The sequence below is a fragment of the Tiliqua scincoides genome, chromosome 9 (genome assembly GCF_035046505.1).
Source record: "Tiliqua scincoides isolate rTilSci1 chromosome 9, rTilSci1.hap2, whole genome shotgun sequence".
Classification (NCBI taxonomy): Eukaryota; Metazoa; Chordata; class Lepidosauria; order Squamata; family Scincidae; genus Tiliqua; species Tiliqua scincoides.
In genome coordinates, this window is record NC_089829.1 from 44,646,915 (window position 1) to 44,667,226 (window position 20,312).

Consider the following 20,312-nt stretch of genomic DNA (forward strand, 5'->3'; position numbering starts at 1 on the left):
ACCCTGCTGTGTAAGCTGCCCATCCGCCTCACTGTCAGAGCAATTCCTGGGTGCGAGAACAAAGCGGAGGCTTTTCTGATTTGCTGTCACCACCGAGAATGGCTCCCATGGTGAAAGAGGAGGGCAGCTTACATGGCACTATGAGGCACCCTGCAAAACGTAGTGCTGTGACCCCCACCCATAGGTATGTTACTGGATGCACATTTCATTCACACTGATACCCTGTCCAAGTTGACTCACAAGCTGTTTAAATGATTCTGGTGCTGAACCTGATTCCCTAATTTGAATCTCTCTTGATCTTGGCAGGTCTGCTTTGATCTCAGTAGGTCAGTGGTTCCCAAACTGGTGGGTCAGGTCTCTGCCTCTTTAAAGAGTGGGAGGGGGGCAGCAATGTGATCCCCAGGATCATGCTGCTGCCAGGGGAGGGGGGAAGGGTTTTTTCTAACTTACGTGAGGGAGTCCTGGCTTCTGGGGGGTGTGGGGATCCCTACAGACACGTCTGCAGGGCTCCCCAAGGCTCTAAAACAGTAAAAAAGTGATTGAAAACCACTTCTTGTTTTTGATCACTTTTTTTTAACTTGTTGAAGGCTTGGGGAGCCCTGCAGACTCCTTTTTTCTTCGCACTCTTCCCCCCCCCCACACGCTCCTTCAGCTAACTTAAACACCCCTGCAACATTGCTGCCATAGCCCCTTCCCTTCTCACACTTACAGTGCTCCCAATGCCCTTGTAGGAGTTTGGGAAGCACTACAGTAGGGATAGTAGACTAGCTACTCCCTCTCAGCCTCAACTTTCCCATCTTCAATATGAGGAAAAGAATTCTTATCTTACTGAATCAATGCAAAGACCAGACCAAATACTAATTCATGTGACAAGCTTTGCCTATTCAGAAAATGCTGTACAAGGGCTTATTATTCTAGGTGTGTATTTATGGAAGCATTTTCACGATGCCCTGGTTCACGGACACACCAAATGTAGTTCCTGGTTTGTGGACTAACTGCAGCTTGTCCCAGTTTCCTGCAAATGGAAGCTCCTAATCTTCTCCCCTCAGATGGGAAAGAAGAGGATGGAGGAAGCACGTAAACCTGATACTTGCTCTCAGAGCAACAGATCATGGCTTGTGAATCCAAACTGGGCCAATTTTGTGCCCATCCTGCTGGATTCTTGCATTAACATGGATCAGAAATAGTCACAGCCCTTGATGCATCCCTGGATACACTAATTATGACACATCTAGTCCCAGAGTCAAGATATTCATCACTTTTGTCTATGCTAATATTGGTCACAAGAGCATTCCTTAGAATTGATGATAATGAACTAGTCTAAAAATGCCACCTAGAGGCTTTCATTAACTTAAGAAATACTTTTTCTTAATTGCATTGCTTTCATTGTTAAAAAGTGCTCTGGAATTCATTACTAAGAATGAATGACTAAAAAATGACCTGAAATGCCCTAGAACAGTGTTTCTCAAATTGTGGGTCAGGACCCACTAGGTGGGTCACAAGCCAATTTCAAGTGGGTCCCATTCATTTCAATATTTTATTTTTAATATATTAGACTTGATGCTCCCATGGTGTGTGACTGCATTTGGAGAAATGTTACTAACCTGTACTTTTAACAAGCTACTATGTATATTCTTGTCACAATGATAGTCAATGGGACTTACTCCTGGGTAAGTGTGGATAGGATTGCAGCCTAGGATGGTTCAAAATTTTCCTGCTTGATGATGTCACTTCCGGTCATGACATCACTTCTGACAGATTCCGATTCTAAAAAGTGGGTCCGGGTGCTAAATGTGTGAGAACCTAGAATGATCTTGCCCTGGAATCGAAGAATAGAGATAAGGGCAGATTTCAATGCTCCTTAGTTTATATATTTATTGGAAAATTTTATATCCTGCCTTTCTATCCTGGAGGAAGTTCAAGACAACTTACCTTTATCTGCAGGTGAACGCACAAGTTATTTGTACCCAGCCCACAGGTGTACACATTTGATCCCTGTTGCATATATGCAATGTTGGGCAGAGATGGCTTAAGGCTACACTTCTAGTTATTTGATTTTTCTCTGTAAACCGCTTTGTGAACTTTTAGTTGAAAAGCGGTATATAAACACTGTTAATAATAATATATTTAGATGGGAGTATGTGACTTTGAGTAGACATGCATAGGATTGCACTTTAATAATTTAATGCGAATGTGCTTGGTTCTGTTTTGTTTTTTTTACTTAATAGCATCCTAACCGGGCTCCTTGAATAGGTGATTTAGTGCCCAATCCTATCTAATTTTCCAGCATGGATGCAGCTGTGCCACTGGGGTATGTGCTGCATCCTGCAGTGGGGTGTAGTCACAGAGGCCTTCTCCACGTAAGGGAACAAATGTTCCCTTATCTTGGGGCTGCATCAGTGCTGGAAAACTAAAAAGGATTGGGCCCTTAGAAAGCCAAGGGAAACCAGATCCAATTGGTCTCAATAGACACTTGTTTATAAGGACAAATAGTACTAGGATGGGAGGGGCAGATTGGGACTATGGTTAACCCGTCTTCCCAATACCATGATACTGATCAAGGGGAGGGGGATGTTCCAGCTGCTGTTTACTGAATAAAAACTAAGACAAGCACACCAGCCACTAACAAGCTAACACTAGCCACTAACAATAATGTCTGCCCTGAACCCAGGCTGACCACAACCACAGTTCCAGCTGTCAACACCAGTACTCATTCCCAACTACTATAGCACATTTGCACCACTTGAGATTAAGCTAAAAGAGGGTTTAGGATTCTTTCATGATCTGAACTCCAAAGGGCCAGGAGTTTCCAGGAGGTGCTCAAGACACAAAAGTCCACATGAGTGGCATGCACAGTGTGAATTATCAATGAACAGGTGCGGGTAACAAAACGCAGCAAGGTGACTCACACCAATGGGGCTTCAATGTTGCACAAAGGTTGTGGAGATAGAAATAGGAAAGCAGCAGGGAGAGAGCAACAGTGGCTGTGCGATAAGGCCAAGTGATAAGGCCGTAAGATAAGCCCCATATTGCAGCGGTTCTTAGAAAGGGTTTCAGCAACACCCATCTTTGACTTTTGATGGTATTTGAGGTCATTCTGGAGAGGAACCAAAAAACACTCTCATACCAGGCGGGCAACTTTCACTGCCCTGTTTCAGCCACTTGAAAATGATAAATTCCTGATAAATCTTACCTTGGAATTCCAAACATGCTTTCCCTGAAGCAAGTGCTTCTGAAACTGGCCAATGAAACTGGCCAATGTCAGCCCCGGGTACTGGAGCAGCTGCCAGGGCCCAAATGATCCAAGGGGACTCAGTACAGATGCCTCTGTACTATGTTTGGTTGGTTGGTTGGCAACCTTCAGTCTCGAAAGACTATGGTATAAGCCTACAGCACCAGGTATTCCCATGCGGTCTCCCATCCAAGTACTAATCAGGTCTGACCCTGCTTAGCTTCCGAGATCAGACGAGATCGGGCATGTGCAGGGTAACAGTTGTACTATGGATGCCAGCTGATTTGTAATATGGGACATTGAGATTCCTGGGTTCAGCTACATGGCCTTATTCACCATTATGTTATGTGCATTGTAGAATCAGGCTACTTTGGGGTATATGACACACACCCCCCCCCATTTTATGCTTTCAACAACTTTGTGAGGTAGTTTAGACTGAGAGATGGTGAGTGGTCCAAAGTAGCCCACCAAAGATTTGCAGCCAAGTGAAAATTTGAACTCAGAAGCCTGCTACACCTAATCAAAAACTATTAACTCTTGTATCCCGCTAGTTTCTCTGGGCAAACCCTGAATAGCTAACAACCTAAACAGCACACAGAGCTTGCTGGGTGGCTTACAGAGGGAATCTTTATCTGGCCCATGTGATAATTGGGCTCTCTCATATCTTGAAAATATGATCAAGATTTTCTCTTCTGCTTTTTGCAGCTGATGATTCCTATGTGAGAATGAAGTCCTTATTTCTGGCCATCATCTGCTTAATTATTTCACTTCTAGCTCTCAGCAGGCACCATGAATGCTATTTGGTCTGCTGAAGGAAACAAGTTTGATGTCCCTGGACTAGAGTGTTGGAGATGCTGAAGCCCACCCCTCCCCTCCATACTTCCTCTTCCTTCTCCAGTCTAGGGACTGAGAGAAGGAGGAGCAATGAAAGCAAATGGTTGGACAGAGGTGGGCAACCACAACAATCTTACACCTGAAGCAACCACCTCAATTGACTACATAGATGGGCCAGTGCTACAAATCAGGTTGACTTGAAGATTAAAGTGTGAGTGTGCAAGGGTAAAGAAAGTTCTTTTGTGACTCGCAACTCTTGAACTATGTTTCTTTTAGTGGGACCACAGAATATGCTTTGTGTTATTTTGTAGGTTCAAAGGCCAGAGTCTGCTCTCATAAAACCAAAGAATGTGAGTGGAACTTTGCGCTAACTTGTTTGACCCAGGTTCACCTTTATGGAACTATGACTGTGCATATATTAAAATACTCAACTGGGATATGATATACCAGCTGTTACTGCTGTCTTACTGGCTAGAAATAGCATGGGACATGTGTGACCACTGCGGTAGGTGGCAATTTGAGCAGGAGAGAGATCACCTTGAGAACCCAGTGGAAGCCCCAAAATCTCAATGTCTTCACAAATAGCTAAGGATTGCCATTGAAAAACTGCGTCCTTTGCATTATACGTGCCTAAGTTTAACTAAAGAAATTGTTTCACTTTCAATATACAGTATCATTTTCTTCTCTCCCCAAGGGCACATCCCCTCTTTGAAATATATCTGGCTTAGCCAAGGATGTGCAGGGTCAGATGTTATGTCTACCTGGAGCAAAATGATCATCATCTCTGTGAAAAGTCAGCATTTTTCACTGTACTATGGACCATATCGGCACAAAATGTCCCTTCAGTTGTCACTCGTTTTATGTGCTCAGAGCCATGGAAGAAGGGAATGCAATGGATCATTGCCATGACTAGTAGAGGGGTCTTCATTGTGTTCCTTGTTCTAGCCCCCCCCCCTTGAAGTCTGTATAACTGGAGAGCAGAGTTCCTCTGGATCAGGGGTGCTCAGTACGTCGATCGTGATTGACCAGTCGATCGTGAGGCAAAATGAGTAGATCACAGGCTTCTCTCCCGTCCACGCATCCCTGGGAGTGAGCCCCATTCACTCTACTGGGGCTGACTTACCTTTCCCCTGTTTTTGCACTGGTATGTATGGAGATCTGCCCCCCCCCCCAACTTCCATCTGTTGGTTCTGTGTGCAAGGGGTTTTGCACTGGTCTTGCTGTGATGTCTATATAGAGATCTTTCCTCCCCCACACCTTTCCCGTTTTTGCACTGGTCTGTATAGAGATCTGCTCCCCCCCCCACTTGTATTGGAATCTTGGTAGTTCTGGCAAGGAGGTAGGGTGTGGTGTCAGCAGTGGCCCCTTTAAGGGTAAGGCCTGGGCATCCAGCAGAGTGTGCTGCACAGCTGCAGCCACTTGAAGGCAATAGGGCCCTCAGGGATATAAGAGCACCTGAGGCAGGAAGGGCTCCACTTATTTATGTGAGTCAGCCTTTTCCTACATGAAGATCATTAAGTCCAAGTACCGTTCCAGCATGACTGATGAACATTTGGAAGTGTGCTTGAGGCTGGCTGTCAGCAGCTACTGTCTGGACTATGCATCCTTGGCTGATTCACTTCAGTGCAAGTCATCAAAGTAAACTCACGTAATTACAAAAAATGTTTATAGTTAATTATGTTGTGTTGTGCAATATTGGCTTATGCGGTTATGCAAGGTACACCAACATACATTGTACACATAAATGTTATATGTTATGATGGCGCGAACATTGTAAAAAAACTCTGGTAGATCTCCGGGCCTTGCTGGGTTTCAAAGTAGTTCTCCAGCCAAAAAAGTGTGAGCACCCCTGCTCTGGATGATAGGCAAAAACAGGTTGTTACAATTACAAACAGTGGCATCACTAGGGGGTGCAGGGCGCACCCGGTGCCACACAAGGAGGGAGGATGACACCACTACTTGCCAAAATTTTTAATATCTTGGTATTTTTGAATAATGCCATCATGTTACATATCAATTGATGAGTCATTTAATGCAGAATGCAATGAAATAACCTGTGTTGAAATATCTCTATTCTATCAAAAGTTATAGCAAAAAAAAAAAACAACTAGCAAGGGTGGGGTGATAGTACATCACCACGCTTACTGCCCAGGATCTTGCCACGCCCACTGCATGGGAGGAAGTCCATCATAGGGGTGATGTGCTAGCCTTCCACACTGGGTGACACAAACCGTAGTAACGCCACTGATTATGAATACTCAGTGCCATGCCTCCCTGTGACCCATGCATACAGGCCACCCTGGAATATCATCTCTGAATAGCTGAGGTCTTCTATATTAAAGCGATCCATGCTTTTAATAGATCACCCTGCTGGCAGCAGAGGCTAATCACAAGGAGTGTCAATTTTCACGATGCCTACCCCCTAAACACTTAAGGGATCAAATTAGATGAGCTACATCATCTTAGGCACAGATACCCCCACAGATACAAACACTTCCAATTGGTATAATTGGGTCAGTTGGGTAATAATGTCAAGCAGTGGTTAAGAGCTGTGAGCAAGAAAGTTCCCGATTCAAAATTTGCTGAGCAGGTGAAATACAGAGGATACAAGCACATAGTCAAAGCTTTTAGCAGGTAGATCCATGCAATGTTATCAGTAAACCAAAACAAACTGTGTGGATACCACCTGTTGGGAACCTTCAGTCTCGAAAGACTCTGGTATCGCGCTCTGAAAGGTGGTTCTGGCACAGTGTCTAGTGTGGCTGAAAAGGCCGATTCGGGAGTGACAATCCCTTCCACACCGAGAGCAAGTGCAGTCTGTCCCTGGTCTGTCTCCCTGGCTATGGGCCTTCCACCCAGGCTCCTCAGTATCATCAGATCTTTCCACAAGGACATGAAGGGCACTGTTGTCTTCGATGGCTCCACATCAGACCCCTTTGACATCCGAAGCGGAGTAAAGCAGGGCTGTGTTCTTGCGCCAGCCTTGTTTGTGTGGATACCAATCATATAAAATCATTTATGATTTGTGCCCACTTCCTTTGCAGATAATGGAGCCATAAATGGACTCCTTGAGGAATGAGCTGAACGCTTAATTGCTTGAGCTCATAACAGCATTTTTATGCAAATAATGCAGCCACTTATTAACTCAGGAGTGTTTTATCTCTGCTTTTGATTACTCTCAGTACGAGTTGCTCACAAGACCCAGATATGTGCCCCACATATGCACAGCCATTTCCATTTGTAGCACAGCCCCTTTGCAATTAATCCTGACTCAAGACTATAATTTGGAGATCTGAGCGGGGTCTTTGAAAAAAGCCTAATGATGTTTGCTCCCCCATAAGGCAGGCTTACATTGAGATACAGCACTGCAGGCAGTCACATTGCTCCATCCAAGGAAAAAAAAATCCAAACAACAGTAACATTCTTGATCACAATCACAGAATGTTCGAGCTGGAAGGGTCTTGGGGGTCATCTACTCCAACCCTCTGCTCAGTGCAAGCCACTACAGCATCCCAGTGCAGCCTCTGCTTGAAAACCTCCACGCTCTTAGAGTTAAGAAATTCTTCCAACCTAAATCAAAGACCCTATAGTTTTGGCTCGGTCATATCATGAGAATGGATGATGGCCGGATCCCAAAGGATCTCCTCTGTGGAGAACTCTTGCAAGGAAAGCACCCTACAGGTAGACCACAGCTGCGATGCAAGGACATCTGCAAGAGGGATCTGAAGGCCTTAGGAGTGGACCTCAACAGGTGGGAAACCCTGGCCTCTGAGTGGCCCGCTTGGAGACAGGCTGTGCAGCATGGCCTTTCCCAGTTTGAAGAGACACTTTGCCAACAGACTGAGGCAAAGAGGCAAAGAAGGAAGGCCCATAGCCAGGGAGACAGACCAGGGACGGACTGCACTTGCTCCCAGTGTGGAAGGGATTGTCACTCCCGAATCGGCCTTTTCAGCCACACTAGACGCTGTTCCAGAACCACCTTTCAGAGCGCGATACCAGAGTCTTTCGAGACTGAAGGTTGCCAACAACAAAAAATAGTTTTGACTCATCGGTTCTCTTTCTGGCCTCAAGAGCAATGGAGGGCAAGTCTTCCCCTTCTCCTGTATGACCCCCCTTCAGATATCTGGCAGATAGCCATCATATCTCCCCTTTGTCTTCTCTGCTCTAGGTTATACATACCAAGCTCTTTTAACCAGTCCTCACAGATCTGCATTCCAGACCCTCACCAATCTCGCTGCTCTTCTCCGAACCTGTTTTGGCTAACCAATGGTCTTCTCAAAATGTGATGCCCAAATGATGATTGCAACCAATTCAAATGTCCCAAAGAAGCAAGCAAGCTTCTGAGAGTCACCGAACATTTCTTCAAGCTAGATCTTAAGCAAACAAACGAACTTTTTATTAGACAATATTTCAAGTTTGTAAATCATAAAAATAAGACAGGATGGCGGTGCGAGGAGGGGAAGAAAGCACTTGGACTGTGGTGGAAAATCCCCAGTTTGGAATAGTTTCCCATCACAAACTCTGGCCTAGTTTTCTTTTTCCCACCAGGCCCACCAAGATCCTTCCTCTCTTGGCCCCACTTTCTCATCACTTAACATCCAGCCCCAAGAAGAGCCCTGGAAAATCTGAAAGCTGGCTCACAACTTTGTGAGAACAAAGGTTCCCCTTCCCTGCCTTGCACCCACTTGGACAGCATTGTGTCTACTCAGAAGTAAGCCCCATTAAATTCAATTGGACTTCTTCCCAAGGAAAAGTGCATAGGACTTATTATGCCTGTGACCACCTTAGGCTGCAATCCTATCCACACTTACCTGGGAGTAAGCCCCATTGACTATAATGTGGCTTACTTCTGGGTAGGCATGCATAGTCTGGCGATCTTTTAGCCCCGAGGACTTTGGGAGGGGCTTCAAAAAAACCCCAAGGGACCCTAGGCACCAGCCTGCGTGACCCCCCACCCCGTGGGAGCTGCCCCAGCCCCAGAGGCGGAGCCACCGGAATGAATGCGAGCTGAAGCGGGGACACCGGAGGCGTGGACAGCCCGGGCAGCAGGAGGAGGAGCAGCCGGTACGCGCCCGTGGCACGCGGTCAGCTCCAGCGCGGGGCTGTTTTGGCTTCCTAAGCCAAGCGGGTAAGGACCGTCCAGGCCTAGGGAGGAAGGAAAGCCAGGGCCAGCAGGCCTAGTGGTTGCTGCTGCCTCGCAGGTTCGGCTCTGATCAGAAGGTTGGCTTCTGGCAGGGGCGTAGCTACAGGGGGGCAAAGCACCCCTGTAGTCTTGCAGGAAGCCTCACCGCAGCGTGCAAGGGACCCTTCCCCTTTGGAGCCATCCAGGCGGGGGAGGGGGGAGCAAAACGGAGGCTACGCTCCTGGGGCCCGATCCTGATCCTCACTGCAGCGTGCAAGGGGCCCCTGCCCCTCCCCTTCGGAGCCACTGCTCCCTCCTGCAGGGGCAGGGGCCGGACACGCGGGTGGCTACATTCACAGCTTCTTGGGATACTGGGGCTGGGATACAGCTCCTCCTAGAATGGCTCCGAAGGGGAGGGGCAGGGGCCCCTTGCACGCTGCAGTGAGGCTCCCTGCAAGCCTGGGTACTTTGCCCCCCCCTCTAGCTACGCCAGCGGCTTCTGGGAGGGCAGGACCAGTTGCATCTGCGGGGCTGCAGCCTCCGCGGCGCCCCGAACGGATACAGTGCCCCCAGTGCCTGGGGATGCTGCGCAGGCAGCGCCCGCCCTCCTGGAAGCCAGCCCCGCAGCAGCCCCCTGGGGCCCAGAACGTGCTCTCCTCGCGCTCCTGCGAGCCACCCGCGTGTCCGGCCCCTGCACGTCTCCTTAACTCCGCCCCGGGCGCGCCTGGGCTCCGCGCGAACCCCCCACGCCCCCGCCGGCAGCCAATCGCTCTGCGCTCCCGGGGAGGAGTTAGCCGAGCTGTTCCCACCTCCCCAGCCGCGGCGCCTCAGTCCACAATGGGGAGAATGGGCTGACCGGGAAGGGGGTGGAGACGGAGCTGTGGCTGGCCAGGCAGGGCTGATCCCTGACCAGCAGGAGAGGCATCTGTGGCCAGGCAGGCAGGGCTGACCAGGAGGAGAGGGATCTGGGGCTCGGCGCGCAGGGCTGATCCCTGACCAGGAGGAGACAGCTTGTGGCTAGCCAGGCAGCGCTGATCACTGACCCAAGGGAGGAAAGAACTACCCAAACCATAGCCAGGTCTCCTCCCGCCATCTCAGTCTTTTTCAGAGATGAGAACCAGCTGCAGCAATCAGCAGGCAACAGTCTTCCTGGCATGGAGCTGAACAGGTGGAATTGCAGCTCTCCAAGGGAAATCTAGAAGAGCAGCTGGTGAAACCGCCCCCCCTTCCTCCAAAAGAATTTCCAGTTTCTAAACTCCAGAACCAAATTCTTCAGAACCCGCCTTCAGCTGCAATCCAGTGCATGCTTACTTCTAAGTAAGCCCCATTGAACAGGTGCGTAGGAGTCTGTGCTTGATTTGTTTTTTGAAAGCCATAGCCCCTGACACAGAGGTGGGGTGGCCTGGGGGGAGACTCTAATTTCGTAGGGGCCTGCAGTAAGCGTTCAATAACCCTTCCAACTTTTAGACATCCAGAAGAGGTAGGTCAAAACCGTTCAGGCCCTTTTATGTATGATTGTTAGCAGTGGATTGAAACGATGCTTGCTTCTTCTTCCTAATGCTCATGGTGCATGCATGCAGATCCACGTGGGTGTGTAAGGTGCATGTTGTGTATTTTGCAATGTGAAAATTGTATGCTTTTTTTTTTTTGCCTTCACTGTTCAATTCCCTCCTGTGTTTACTTTTCCTCGCCTTCATTTCCTTTTGGAACCTGTTTGCTGGCATTTTTGGAACCCTGTCAGACTTGCCAATAGTACTTTAGCATGATAATTAAAAAAAAAAAAGTAAGCAGACTTCACCCAAGTCCTGCTATAGCCAACGAGATAACCACTCTTATCCCGATCTCTCCAATAATAATAGTTACCTTGCCTGACCTGTTAACAGAGCAAATCTTGTGACAAAGCCAGAGTCTTGCCCCATGCAACCTTGTATGAACTTGCTTTTAGGGAAACTTGAATACTGTTGAATTTTATGTGCACGCGTTGCTGAACAACTGGTGTGTGGGCTGGAGCTCCAGGAGGATTGACAGGAGCTGGCATACAGCTTCCTTTCCTCTTCTGAAGCTATCATTGTGGGAGGATAGTTGAGATCAGTGGCATAGCTAGAGGGGGCTGCAAAGCAATAAGTTTTGCAGGGAGCCTCACTGCAGCATGCAGGTGGCACCTCTCCTTTCTCTTTGGAGCCAGGTGTACACCTCCACCACTCAGAATGCCTTTGAAGGGGAGGGGAAGGGGCCACCTGCACACTTCTGTGAGGCTCCCTACAAAACTTTGCAGTGCTGTGCACCCCCTAGCTATGCCACTAGTGGAGAACTCCTGCCATCCAGATGCAAGGTGGGTGCCCTTGTTTCACACAGTGCTGTCCTAGTTGATGCTGCATGTGCTAGGGAGTGATGGCTTCAGTTCTGCCACTATTTTATGAATGTCCTGTTTGCATCCCCCTTTAATAACCTTCTTGTTTGTTTTGATTTTCAACAGGCTGATCGAGACGGCACCTACATTCGTCATACAGTGGGAGACAGCAGAAGCCTGGCTTACTAACAGGGTAACATACTGCCAGGTTATTTTTTTTTAATATTTCATTCATCATATGTCCATAAACAGATGGAGAACATATTGTTTGTAGGCTGGAGGAATGGTGGCAGGGCATAGAGGGAGATAAGGAAGCAGGAGAACAAAAATAGAGAAGAAAGGTAGTGGGAGGGGAATATTTACCTATTGACACATGCAACATCTGGTATTTTCTAATAAAAATTAGCTAGACAGAACAGACACAGGTGATTTGTGTGCTTTGGGATCAGGGAGGATTCACAACTCATCCAAGACAGACAGTATCTGTGCACAGACATGATTTGGGGCAAACTGTTGAAAGGAAGGGGAAGTAGGTCCCTCTCCATAGTTCATAACCTTGCACCCTAAGAACATAAGAACATAAGAACAGCCCCACTGGATCAGGCCATAGGCCCATCTAGTCCAGCTTCCTGTATCTCACAGCGGCCCACCAAATGCCCCAGGGAGCACACCAGATAACAAGAGACCTCATCCTGGTGCTCTCCCCTACATCTGGCATTCTGACTTAACCCATTCCTAAAATCAGGAGGTTGCGCATACACATCATGGCTTGTACCCCATAATGGATTTTTCCTCCAGAAACTCGTCCAATCCCTGACCCAGAGGGCAGAGCTCTGATTGCTCTGGGCAATGAGCAGCTGACAGCCTCATCACTACCAGCACAATCCTATACATGTTTACTTGGTGGTAAATCCTAGTCTGTTCAAAGGAGCTTACTCCTGAGTGTGCTGAGGATTGTAGCCTCACACCTCCCTGCAAATGGCATGAAGAGGCAGCTTTTTAAGTGGTGATTCTCTTACATTTTTATGCTACTGGCCCAGCATTGCATTTCTTTCAGTGGCTCTTTGCTGGTGTCTTCCTTGTGTTTCTGTGGATTTTTTTAAAGTTGCTAGCTCCTTTGGGAGAAAAAACCATCTTCTCATTCCTTGTGGTTGAAAAGTGATAAACAGATATTTAAAATAATAGCTCTCCCAACTTGCTGTAGCAGGCAGAGCTTTGTACCTGACCCCCCACCCCAGCAGGCAAGATAAGTATGTGATATTGTAGTGTGCTCCCCTGCTCCTAGAGCAATAGGTTATCATGAACACTTGAGTGTTGTAATAGGTCAATAATGGCCTGGTCACTTTGGCTAGAACATTTCTGGGAGCTCTCAATGCAAGATGTACTATTCAGATATTCCCCACTTTGGAAACATCTCTTGCTTTTCATGATTTTGCAGGTATAAGAACCCATTTCTCTAGGGGAAAATGCCCAGCTGTTATTGAGGATTTGTCAAGAATTACATTGTAAGTACAGATTTGGAAAAGGATTCTTTCTGTTCCGAGATTGCCCTCAACCAACCCACCAACCTTTATGATAGTTGGTGGAGATGGTGTGTAAGCATGTTCAGGATTGGAGCCTGTTTGCCAAATTCCCATTCTGCCTTTGGCCTAGAGAACTTATGCCCACGTCAAGCTACTTAGCCCCTCCCCCAGCTCCAGCACAGCTAGCTCTAGCAGCATATCCACTGACTGCTAAACCCCAGCACCAGGAGGAAGGAGACTAGTAGGTGGCTTGCCTGTACGTTTGCAGGGTCCTTCCTCCCAGTTCTCCAAGCAGCAGTCCTTTCAGGTACAGCAGCACCACCTCAGCTCTCCACCACTCAGCTGTCTCTGTTTGATTAGTCCATCAGTTAATCTGCCAGTCAGTGCACCAGTCCATTGTCTGTCCTCCAGTCCATCAGTCAGGGTGCAAGCTTGTTGTTTGTTTGCCAGTGAATTGGTGTGCCAGGAAACTGTTTGTTCACCAGTCTGTGAATTGGTGTGCCAGTAAGTCAGTTAGCCAGAGAGTGAGTCCAAGAGTCATCAGGCCAGTAAGCTAAGAAGTCAGTTTGTTTAGCCAGTAAGTCCCCTCTCCCTCTTCCACTCTCCATCTGCAACTCACCAACTCTCTCTGCATCAGGTGCTGCTTATATCCCTCAAGACCTCTTTGCCTCTAGTGGCTGCAGCTGTGCAGCACACCCTTTGCTAAAAGCCCAGGCCTTAACCCTTTGTTCCCCAGATTCACCAGAGCTAAGGGCCACTGCTGACACCACATCCTATTTCCTCGAAATAACTTCCAGGATTCCAATACAGAGCCCACATCTGCAGTCTTCCTGTAAATTTCAATGGGAATTATATAAGATGGCTCCACTGTTTTACAATGGAGTGAAATATCTCATTTTGCTGTGTACAGACATTCAGAAATCCACTTGCCAGAGGCGGCAAGTGCTCCTGTTCAAGTGATTATGTCAGCACCATACAGAGTCCCTCCACAGAGCAGTTTTAGCTGTGATCTTTGATGTCAACTGCTGCATCCAGCAGCGCCGCTGGAGGTCTCTCAGGGGAAGGGGGCTTTAGACCTCAAGCCCTGCAATGGGAGTTCTCAAGTCTGTGCCAGCTATTTTGCCAGCATCGACTTCAGAGCCTCTGTCTTCTAAGGCTGCATAATGCTAAAACTAGGGCTCAATTGCTTTATGGTTCTGAGATCGCCCCATATTTAAACACCAGGTCTTTAGAGGTGATCCAGACCAAATTTTTGCATCAACTGATGTATGTCCCCCGATGTGTGCCGAATACTGTGGTTAGGCTGGAATCTGGTACCCCAAGTATAGAGATGTCGATGTGGCTAAATGCCTTGCATTATTTTTTGAAGATTCTCTCGAGACAGGGTAATTTTACTCATTTGATCTTTTTGGATCCCTTTATAGGCTCCTGGGAAAAGAGGTGCCTGGATTACTTTAATTTTTGCGATCTTTCCCCTGAGTCTTTAATGATGATGAGCCTGGGAGACGCAAAAGAAATTTTGCGTCAGAGGTTGGTGGATCTTGAAATGAGATCTGCGAGAGCCAGACTTTCTACATATGTTTTTCTTGGGGATCAAGCTCTTACGCTTTCTCTGCCAGGTATTTTTATAACATCATTATTCCAAAATTCAGGATTGCTTTTACTAAAGCCAGGTGCAATGCACTCCTATCAGCAGTTCTTTTGAGGCGTTACGCAAAGCGTCCTTATTCAGAGAGACTGTGCCCCTGCCATAATAATGTGGTGGAGACAACTGCCCACATTATTCTGCAGTGTCCAAAGTATGATGATTTGCTATCTAAATTTATTTTCCCGATCTTTGGCGCTGTAATGGGGATGCAGGTGGAGGAGCAGCTTGCCTTTCTGCTGTCTGATGTAAATCCTGATATATCGCTCAGGGTGGCCCGTTTCTGTCATGCTGCACAGTTGATAAGAAAGAAAACTGAGAGTATAAATTGATGATTTTATGATTTTATATATGTGTAAAGGGATGTTGGTTTTAATTTTGTGTATTTTGTTGTGTTGTTTTGTGACTAGCTGGTCGGGTGACCGTTAATAAAGTATCTATCAAAAGTTGCCTCTCCCCATCCTCAAAATACCATTGCAAGAGAGCCGATCAGCTCTCTACGCAATGCTGAGGCTCAGCTCTGACTGGCGCTGGCCTTATGGCATGTTTGCAGCCCCCAGGAGCTGGAGCTCAGTGCCAACACTAGTCCCAGGTAGGATTGGGCCCTGAGACTCTAAATATAGAACAAAGGAGTTTAGTTGCATAGTTCAAGAACCTGTATTGATTATTGTCTCAATCAGAGCTGACAAAGAGAGGCAGAAGGAAGGAGAAAGAAGAGAAAGAGGCAGGAGAAGGAGAGAGATAGTGGGAAGGATAAGGGAAAGGAGGTAAAGAGCTGAGTTAAAGGACTTTTATGGGCTAGCTAGCCTGATATCTCAGCAACACTTATAACACTGAAAGTGTGTTCCAAACAACCAGTTTACAAACTTCGGGAGCACAAGCTGTTTCTAAGTTGGGAACTTCTGCTTTGTGAACTTCTGGCTGAAAAGTGATATATAAATATTCTTAATAATAATAATAATTAATACTGATTTTATGTTGTAGTTGTAAGGCTTGCGTTGAGATACCTGTGAAGTACTTTGCACACTGTAAAAGTGCTATAGGAACCCCAAGAATTATTATAAATTGATTTGAATTAGAATACAAAAAAAGAATTCTTCTGTAAAGCTTCTATATCCTCAATAGCCAATTAGTCCATAAACTCAGCATTTAACATCAGTGCTGTGTGTCGGGAATAGCATGAAGTTTTATTGCATGTTTCTGATTTAACTATGGCTTTATTTTATTTCTTTACTTGTAGGCTTTTCAAAATACCCTGCTTATAATACAGCAGAGTTGTTAGGATTCGGAGTACAATGTCCTCCTGGTTTGTAAACTCTGCAAGAAGCACCATCTCTGCTCTGCACGGTCAAGGACGTTTGTATTCCAGGTGTGTTTCAAGCCAACACAAAGCCGTGTGGAGGGGCTTGCTTGCCAAAGGGCCATTTTCATCTCTCCTGGCAAATTGCAGCTGTGGCGCAGAAAATGTTTTCACAGTGAGAAAAGCTTTCAGACACACCTCCACAGAAGAAGAAGACTTCTCCTTCCATCTAACACCATCGCAAGTCAATAATATATTAAGGGCAAGTGAGTTGTCACACACGCTACCGGAATTTGATGGGAAGAACCGTAGCTCTGTGCTGAAATTTGAGAGCAACCTTTTGGCGGCCAACACCCCAAATGAGGACCGTAGGAGTGCCGCGGCTTGCTTGCAGACCAGAGAGATGATGTTTGGGGTCTTTGACGGCCACGCAGGATACGCTTGTGCTCAGCTGGTCAGCGAGAGGCTGTTTTTTTACATCATTGTTTCTCTTTTGTCTCAGCAAACGCTGGAAGAAATCGAGTTGGCCATGGAGTCTATGAAGCCAGTCCAGCCTATCCTGCAGTGGTACAAACACCCAAAAGACAGCTTCTTTCAAGAAATGGCCTCACTGCATTTGGAAAAGCTCAGAGTTTATTGGCAGGACTTGCTGACCTTGGACATAGGGCAAGGCCTGAGTGTGGAAGATGCCTTGATCCATGCATTTAAAAGACTGGATTCGGACATCTCGTTGGAGGTTCAGGCTCCCACAGAAAATGAGTTGACAAAAACTATAGCTCTCCAAGTGGCCTTTTCAGGTGCAACAGCATGCGTGGCTCACATCAATAGCATTCACTTGCACGTTGCAAACACTGGTGACTGCAGAGCCATTTTAGGGGTCCAGAACCAAGATGGATCATGGTCCGCACTGCCTCTTACTCAAGACCACAATGCCTTCAACAGAATGGAAACCTTGAGGCTGAAGAAGGAGCACCCAGCATCCGAAGAGGATACTCTGATTGTGAACAACAGGTTGCTGGGGGTCCTTATGCCCTCTAGAGCTTTCGGAGATGTCCGATTCAAGTGGAGCCAGGAACTGCAGCGCAGCGTGTTGGGAAACAGTTGCAATTCAGAGGACTTGAGCATTTATGAGTATGTCCCTCCCAACTACCACACCCCTCCTTATCTAACTGCAGAGCCTGAAGTCACCTACCACAAAATAAGAACGCAGGATAAATTTTTAGTGATTGCTTCCGATGGCTTGTGGGACATGTTGACTAATGAAGAGGTGGTCAATCTTGTTGTGGGGCATCTGCTTGAAACTGGTGTCCAGAAAAAGCCACTTGGTTTGAAGAAACCCACCAACCTGGGATACATGCAGAACTTGCTGCTTCAGAGGAAAGCTCAGCACGTCCACTCCTACGACCAGAATGTGGCCACCCATCTCATCCGGCATGCAGTTGGCAACAACGAACATGGAGAGATAGACCCAGAAAAGCTTGTGGCCATGTTGACTCTTCCTGATGACCTGGCACGGATGTATAGGGACGACATCACAGTGACTGTGGTATATTTTAATTCGGATACAATTGAAGGTTACTACAGGGAGAATGAATGAGGGACCTGCCTAGTTTTGAAGCGAACGTGGTTAATTCTGGGGGGACCATTAAGGGTTTTTGTTCTTGCTATTTGCTAAGTCCCTAGAAATGATGTTGTGTAAAAGTCCCCTAAACTCTATCCTGGCTCCAGCAGCCTAATCTTGGCTGATTCCAATAATATTTACATGAATTCTTGCTTACGTTCTAGAAGACTTTAAGACACTTGGGGGTTGGGATAGAGATGCTGCCAGCTTTGTAAAGCTCCAGTGGAGGCTAGGTCTCCACAGGGTGGCCAAATCTTCTTGTTTGAACTGATGGTGAACGATGCTGTGTTCACAGAAGCTGCTTGCATTGAATGAACTTAATATCAGATTGAGAGCCAGTGCTGTTCTTTTCAAGTCCAGGTGCCAAAACAGCTACCAGTGCAAAGACTGCATGTGTGAAGACTGTCCCCGCCAGAGTGCACTCCTAACACACATTTTTTAGTAGGGAAATGTCTGTTTTTAGTAGGATATTGTTCTAGTGCCACTTATATTGCTAACGTACAAGGGCTTGCACAAAAAAGGCTTTTATTGATAGCTACTACAGGCTTCCCAAGAGATTGTTTCCCCAAAGTGCTACGTTTCAGTGAGGCTTCCTTCCAAGCGAGCACACTAAACCGTCTTAGTTCATGTGCTTATTCCCACGGGGAAATCTTGTTTTCGCTGAACAGTGCATCCATTCAAAAGAAAGCATTGATTTGATTGGCTTCCCTCCCCTAACCTATTTAAAGCTTGACACTTCAGCTTTCGTCTTGTTCTGACTGTGACACTGTTTGGGCACTGGACTAATTGATGCTAGAACACATTTCATACTGTATTTTGGGAACTCAAGGCGCTTGTGGATTGTCCCTGCTCCCGTAGCACTAACTGTATCTGTGCCTCAAAACTTTGTAACCTATGGAATTTTGTCTATTTTTAAAAATTCCTCAGAACTTATGCCTTTTCTTAGCTTGCAAGGCACTTGGCAGAATGCCTCTAAGGGGAAAAACCGTCGATCCCAATAGATTTTAGCATATCTAAACACTGGGACCTATGCTGCTGTTACTTGTATACTTGGAAATAAATAATTCCAGTTGATGCTGTCTATTTTTGGCTTGCTGGTAGGATAAAAACATGATGTTCTTCAATTGCTTGAGAAATGTCAGGATTTTTTTGATAAAGTCACTAGTTTTACTTACGGGCTAAGGGCACGATCCTAACCCACTTTCCAGCACCGACATAAGGGTAATGCCGCTTCGAGGCAAGGGAACAAACATTCCCTTCCCTTGAGGAGGCTTCCATGAGTGCCCCCAAACTGTAGGATGCAGCACAAGCCCGATTGGCACAGCCATGCCAGTGCTGGAAAGTTGGTTAGGATTTGTGCCTAAATGGGATGGGGCTGTAGCTCCATGGAAGGGCCTCTGCTTTGCATGCAGAAGTCCCAGGTTCAATCCCTGGCATTTCCTGGTCTAACTGAGAAAGACCTTTGCCTGAGAGAGAGCCTGTCAGTGTAAATTATCCTCCGCTGGGTGGACCAGTGGCCTGACTTAATGCAAAGCAGCATCCTATGTTCCTAAGTGGACATTCAGTCCAGAACTGGCAACCAGTACTAGTTGTCTGTCAAATCTGATTGTTGAATGCTCCCTTGAAAATGATTTCCATAGGGTTATATAGTATTGCAGATCGCTGGTAGTTTGAAGTTCAAGGGAGAAATTACCTTTGCATTTCAGGTCAAACGAGTGGATAAAGCATATATCAGAATAAAGCTACGTGCTTGACTCCAAGCATTGAGACATTCTGCCCTACTGCAGCGTTCTAGTAGATAATCAGGTGAAGAGGGTGGAATTTTCCATCCTGTCTGTTTAAAGTCTGCGACGTGCTCCAAGCTACATCTGATCCTCTGGTTTCAGGAATAAAGCCTGGGGAATTACAATCTTAAGTGCCATGTACTGCATGATGCAATAATGAGGCTGAGAAAGGCAGGAAGTGAGAATGAATGATTAAACTTCATAACAATAAGAGATCAGCCTGCAATCGTTTTCACACTTATCTGGGAGTAAGACCCATTAAACTAGTCAGGTGAGACTAGGGGCAGTGTGGGGTGTCAGGTACTGAACAAGGGCTTACCCTCATCAGTAAAGCCCACCTGACTTGGCCAACATCTGAACCCCCCTCCCCCCAACAGCATAGCATGGATTGGCCAAGACACTTCAGTGCCCAACTTCCCAGTTGGGAGCATCCCTCCAGAGACCCTGTATCATTACAGGGCTCCTAGGGTCTTCTCCTATTGGCTGGTGCAGAGGGAGGACTTATTACTACCCAAGAAGCTTCCCACTTGCTGGTGGGGATGATGGGAGAAGCCATTAACCAATACCATTTGCTATTAAGCGGGGTGGGGGGGTGGGAGAGGATACAGAGCTTTACCCCAAGGTCTGCAGCCATGTAGTTGTTGCACAGAATGGGCTTTGCTTTTGAGAAAACACACCTAAGATTATGTTGCCAATGTGTCTCTTTTCTTCAAGTAAGGAGTAGGTTGGATCTGTTGGTAAGGTCTCTTCTGACAAGGGACAAAAATGGTGAAGGAAAAGAGAAGGAATCTAAAAAGAGGGCAGCAGGTATTAAGATGTCAAAGTTCTGAAGAACTGTACAGTTTTTGTATTATTACTACGAGTTCATTTCTAAAAATATTTAAAGGGAAAGTTTGCATTT

At 46.7% G+C, this 20,312-nt stretch overlaps 1 protein-coding gene and 1 pseudogene across 4 annotated transcripts; one reads left to right on the top strand and one right to left on the bottom strand.

The window, feature by feature from the left end:
* Window positions 1-3,384: 3,384 nt before the first annotated feature.
* LOC136660713 (5S ribosomal RNA) lies at window positions 3,385-3,506 on the bottom strand (annotated as a pseudogene).
* A 6,536-nt stretch (window positions 3,507-10,042) lies between these two features.
* Window positions 10,043-19,995, top strand: PDP2 (pyruvate dehydrogenase phosphatase catalytic subunit 2). Of its 4 annotated transcripts, none has more exons than XM_066637812.1 (4): window positions 10,043-10,523; window positions 11,665-11,746; window positions 12,977-13,043; window positions 15,947-19,995. In XM_066637812.1, exon 4 carries the CDS (start codon window positions 16,002-16,004, stop codon window positions 17,601-17,603), a length of 1,602 nt encoding a protein of 533 aa, XP_066493909.1. In that variant the 5' UTR covers window positions 10,043-10,523; window positions 11,665-11,746; window positions 12,977-13,043; window positions 15,947-16,001; the 3' UTR covers window positions 17,604-19,995. The 4 variants fall into 4 exon arrangements, with proteins under 4 accessions (XP_066493909.1, XP_066493910.1, XP_066493912.1 ...); XM_066637813.1 differs by having other exon boundaries at window positions 11,665-11,731; XM_066637814.1 differs by lacking the exon at window positions 10,043-10,523 and adding an exon at window positions 11,443-11,520.
* The last annotated feature ends 317 nt before the right edge of the window (window positions 19,996-20,312 follow it).